The sequence below is a fragment of the Squalius cephalus genome (genome assembly GCF_949319135.1).
Source record: "Squalius cephalus genome assembly, chromosome: 21".
NCBI classification, from domain to species: domain Eukaryota; kingdom Metazoa; phylum Chordata; class Actinopteri; order Cypriniformes; family Leuciscidae; genus Squalius; species Squalius cephalus.
Window position 1 is genome coordinate 35,062,970 of NC_137142.1, and position 5,247 is coordinate 35,068,216.

At 38.4% G+C, this 5,247-nt stretch overlaps 2 protein-coding genes across 2 annotated transcripts in view; one reads left to right on the forward strand and one right to left on the reverse strand.

Annotated features, from left to right (window-relative positions):
• Nucleotides 1-615: 615 nt before the first annotated feature.
• On the forward strand, nt 616-4,072 carry nkx6.2 (NK6 homeobox 2). Its single transcript, XM_079854844.1, has 3 exons — nt 616-1,659; nt 2,115-2,287; nt 2,798-4,072. Exons 1-3 carry the CDS (start codon nt 1,245-1,247, stop codon nt 3,044-3,046), a joined length of 837 nt encoding a protein of 278 aa, XP_079710970.1. The 5' UTR covers nt 616-1,244; the 3' UTR covers nt 3,047-4,072.
• Nucleotides 4,073-4,606: 534 nt separating this feature from the next.
• inpp5a (inositol polyphosphate-5-phosphatase A) overlaps nt 4,607-5,247 on the reverse strand; it is a 184,154-nt gene continuing 183,513 nt past the window's right edge. Inside the window, exon 16 of the mRNA XM_079854836.1 lies at nt 4,607-5,247. This exon is cut by the window's right edge and continues 1,035 nt beyond it. The gene's annotated coding sequence lies outside the window, so the exon portion shown is untranslated.

Consider the following 5,247-nt stretch of genomic DNA (forward strand, 5'->3'; position numbering starts at 1 on the left):
CTCTGTCTCTGCAGTTCACGGAGATTACGAGCAAAACAACACGGAACATTCAAGATGTTTAAGACAGGAACAATAATAATAACAAAGCAAATTTACAAGCGGCTCAATATCAATTTATATATTTAGATTAATGATGATATCAGACAAGGAGAAATCTTAAAGATGAGATATTATCAGCATCAGTGAGTTTAATATCTGAGGACTGAATTAAATAAGACTCTGGGAATTAAACCGTCGCTGAAGAGTTGCATTTCATTTTGCACAGTAAAACATTGCCTGACTTTTTTTTTTTTTTCATGCGAATTATATATTTTGAGGATTATTTTTTAGCAACAAATCATGAAGTTACAAGGTCTCATGTCATTTGTAAAACTGTAACAGATTCTTGCAACATTTTATACGCTAAAAATGGCGAGCTACATTTCCAATAGGCTAATGATAAATGTTTTCGTTATTAAGCTATAATAGGCCTAATATGCAAGAGAGACGCAGGCAACAGGCGACGAGTATTAATATTTCATATGTGTAAAATATATATATATATAAGTATAATTTATATACTTATAAAAGGAGCGCACGTTTTAATAACCAATTAAATAGTTTTCGCATTTTATCTTATAAACTACAAATGAGATCGCGTTAAAAAAAACGGTTAAGTTTGTTCTAAACGAAACGTTTAAATAACCAAATGACCGGCTTTTAATATAATTAGCGACACCTTTGTACGAGGTTAATGTACTTACTCTGCCAGCGTCATAAAGTAAACGCGTCTATTGTGTCAAATGTTGAAACAATGATTTCTACAGTGCGACGCGTCATTAAAGGCGCTACAATACGAGCTTGATGGAGTGCGGCTTTGTCCAGGTTACGCGCATGCAAATTCGCCGCCGCGCTTCCTCCAATCAGAGAATGGCGTCACTTAGCGTCATCCAATAGGAGACACGCGCTTGCCGGTTATCAGCTCGTCATCACTGATAGAGTCCATTGACCGGCGATCGGCGCCTCAGATGCGGGGTTTGAAGCACTCAAAGCGGGCGTGAGATCTGTCGACGGCCGCCGTCTGGATTCTGCTTCGGAAACTCCCTCACTCGCCTGAACTAGGACACTTCTGTATGGGGAAACATTAGCAGAACTTGTGAAACTCGCAGTATTCGTTCCCTTGGATGAGTTGTTGCACTAAACTTTGTTGTACTTTGTATGTGTTGTTGTTGTTTGGCGGTTGATCGTGTGGTTCACACGCACCGATGTTAGCGGTCGGGCAGATGGATAGTAACCGGCAGAGTGCGTTCGTTCTGGGCAGCACTCCACTGGCTGCGCTGCACAACATGACCGAGATGAAGACCTCTTTATTCCCGTACACCCTGCAGAACCCCGCGGGCTTCAAGGCTCATTCTTTCGCCAACCTGAACTCTCAGATCCCGCTCGGAACACCGCATGGAATAAGCGATATCTTGGGGAGACCCATCACCACGGCCGGACAGCTTCTCTCGGGCTTTCCCCGGATCAACGGCTTGGCCACAACAGCTGGGATGTACTTCAACCCGGCGGCCGTGTCTCGGTATCCCAAACCGCTGACGGAGCTGCCCGGCAGGGCGCCCATATTCTGGCCGGGAATGATGCAAGGGTCGCCCTGGAGAGACCCGCGGGTGAGCTGTCCGGGTGAGTTTTCCTGGCCTAAATGACAATCTAAACAGCCTCACTTAAAAAAATTAAAGGTTCCAAAAGGGGGTTTTCCAGTGTAAACGTTTTGGGTTCCACAAATAATAATAATATAGGCTAATAGATATTTTTATACATACAAAATAATAAGAAGAACCATTTCAGTGATTAGTTCTAATATATTTTGAACATAAACTATTTTTTCTAACATTTTAACAATCTAAAGAACATATTTCCTATTTAGAATTTTTGTGTGGCTCCATTAAAGGTTCTTAATGGAACCACCAATGCCAATAGGCTGAAGAACCTTATTTTTAAGAGTCGCTCAGATTGTTGGAATATTATTTTGCAGTGTGTCTAAAAGTTGTGGGTCTCTCGTGACATGACAACCATATTTCCCCCATAATGTTAAGTTAAATGTCTATATTTGGCTGACCGTGTCTCGTTTTCTTTAGCCCAGGCGAATATGATGCTGGACAAGGATGGCAAGAAGAAACATTCCAGACCAACTTTTTCAGGACAGCAGATTTTCGCGCTGGAGAAAACCTTCGAACAGACCAAATACCTGGCCGGTCCAGAGAGAGCTCGACTCGCATATTCTCTGGGAATGACCGAGAGTCAAGTCAAGGTAGATAGACACGGGGTTTTATTAACTTTAACATATTATTAAACATTTCACTCAATGTAAACGGCAGCATGAGCCGACGATAATATTATTATATCTGTGGAAGTGTCAGTTAGGCTGTGTGCGATAGGCCTACCGTTAAAACCGTTGGGTTCAAATTTTAATTAAAAAATTTAAACCAACGGTTTAAACGGTACGTCCATTTCGTGCAGATTTGACCCAAACATGTGTTGAAACAACCCAGAATGTTTTAGTGTATGAATTTACTAACAAGCTAAATTCAACATTTGTAATTTTGAAATGAATTTTTTTGGGATTATTGCGGTCAATGTTGCACATCATTTCACACCGTTAGGCATAATATTTACACACTCTCTGGTCAACTTAAAATTCATTTTGCACTATAGTTACATTTAGATTAGGCTAATTGATTTTTTTAAAGCTTGGTTTAATGCATTTAATTGTCGCATTTACCCCAGTGTGCTGAAGTGTTTTTCTTTCTCTCTCTGTCAGGTTTGGTTTCAGAACAGAAGAACCAAATGGCGGAAGAGGCACGCGGCTGAGATGGCCACGGCTAAGAAGAAACACGACTCAGAGACGGAGAAGATGAAGGAGAGCTCGGACAACGAGGAGGATGATGAATATAACAAACCTCTGGACCCGAACTCCGACGACGAGAAAATCACAAGACTGTTGAAAAAGCACAAGACGAGTAACCTGTCGCTCATCAGCCCGTGCAGTAACAGCTCGGACACTTTGTGATGAAACTGAGAAAAGACTCTTCATTATCATCATCTTCATCATCTGCCTCAGATTCTTCAGGGAAAATGAGGCAGAGTTAAGCAGGGTATAAACACACTGTTCACGCGGCTTTTGCTTTGCTTTGAATGCGGTTGTACAGTTAGAAGTGGACGTGAGATGTATATATATTTTTTACTGAGTAAATTATGTTATGGAAGCATCACGAAGACGTGCCAACTTTCCCCTCATCATCATCATCATCATTTAAGATCATCTTTGTCTTCGATCGCAGAAGAATAACGACGCCTCTTTCGCCTAAAAGTTTCACTTTTTTATTATTTTGAAAACAGGTACACAAAGTGTATAAAAAGTGCCAGTGCTGTAAATGATGTGAATAGAATTTGTTTTAACAATGTCCTTTTTTGGCCGCTTATACTTTCAATGGAAGGAGTTTATGTTTTACCTCACAACACGAAAAAATACTCAAAGATGGACATAAATATCGATTAAGAGAATATTATTGCTTCCGTGATGAAGGAAGAAAAAAACTTTGTATTATCAATAAATTATTTAACAAGCCAATATTTTACATTTGTCCTGGTTCTTTATAATTTCATGCATTTGTTTAAACCATTTTATTGTGTTATTGTAGCGCATATTTTTGAGCTCGGCCACGCGAAAGGTGCAAACAAATGCATATTATATATCCGTGCATTAATAGGCTATTATTAATAGCATAGTAATGATAATAAAATTCCTACATGATTGTTGCTAATAAGATCATAAACATTCATTCGGCTTTTTCCTTGTAATAAGAGGAATATTTCGTCTCTTTTCATGGTTATTTACAGACATTAAGAGTTTTTATTTTTAAGAGCCCAAACTGCAGGACAGAAGGCCTTAATTAATGCATTCACAGATTTTCTGATATATGTATTTCTTAGTCTAAACGAGCCTTTTTGCACGCGAATCATTTAACAGATTTCAGGAAGGCTCACTTGTTTTGTAAGTGTTATTCGCGGATTTGAGTAATGCAAATGTCCCCATCAACCCTTAAAGACACATTAAACTTTTTTTTTTTTGTGATATATAAATTTATTTTTAAAAGTTGGGCCTATAATGACAGTACACTACTTCGCAGTTCGCACACGATTTCGATATTGATCGTAACGAAAAACGCGCGTAGCGACCGCGATCTCGCGAACATCTATAACTAACTTGTAATCTTAACTTTTGAGGTTACAAAAATATTCGTAAAGATTGTTAAAACGTGCTGATATATATACTTACATAACATATTTCCGAACCTTTTGTTTGTGGGAGTTTTATGCGTCATGTGACTTGCGTAATTTCGTCCCGAGACATCTTAAAACATCCCGCTATTAGGCTATATCATATGTTCAATAATATATGATTTTTTTAAAAAGTTTGATGAACACATAATATCATATTGTATAATGTAATATTGTAAATACATTTTTTAACAATATTACCCCCCCCCCCCCCCCAAAAAAAAAAAATAAAAAAACAATATTTATAAATGTTCATGCACGATAGATACATCTAAATGTCAAAGGCTTGTTCAGTGAATCTCAAGGGCTTTCTGATGTGCTTGACTAATGACAAAGAGGAATTGATTCATTCATTGAGTTCTAATGGTTTTATTGCTTTTGGAGGTCTTGCCATCCAGAGGTCTAATCGCTATCTGCTTAAAGAAAAGAGTGAATCCTATCTCCTGCCCTGCTGGGGAAAACAGTTAACAAGCAGTTTTTCTAAGCAAATCACTGTCAAAGAGACACAAAATCATTTCCACTGATTCAGAAACGAAGGATCAATCTAATCTGTCAACTCTGTAGTGTAGAATTAAACCAGGAGGAGCGAACGGCACTGATGCTGAGAACACACACGAGGAGTCAACCAGAAACACTCCCACTTTACTGTACAGTGTTCACGTAACAGTGTGTTGAAGTAAAATACTGATGCACGGACTTCATGTGTGATTATGTTTGTAAAAACACGTGTGAAATGGACATTGTAAAGTAAAGTGTAAAGAAATTTCTCCTGGTCCTTAATTTGAGTGTTTTCTCCTCTTACAGCTGAACTGATTTATAACTTAAACTCTACATATGACTGAGTTCAATTCAATAGTCGGCACCATGGCACAATAATATAGTAACAAAAAAATCATACAAAAAAAAAAAAAGGAGAAAAAAGGATACAGC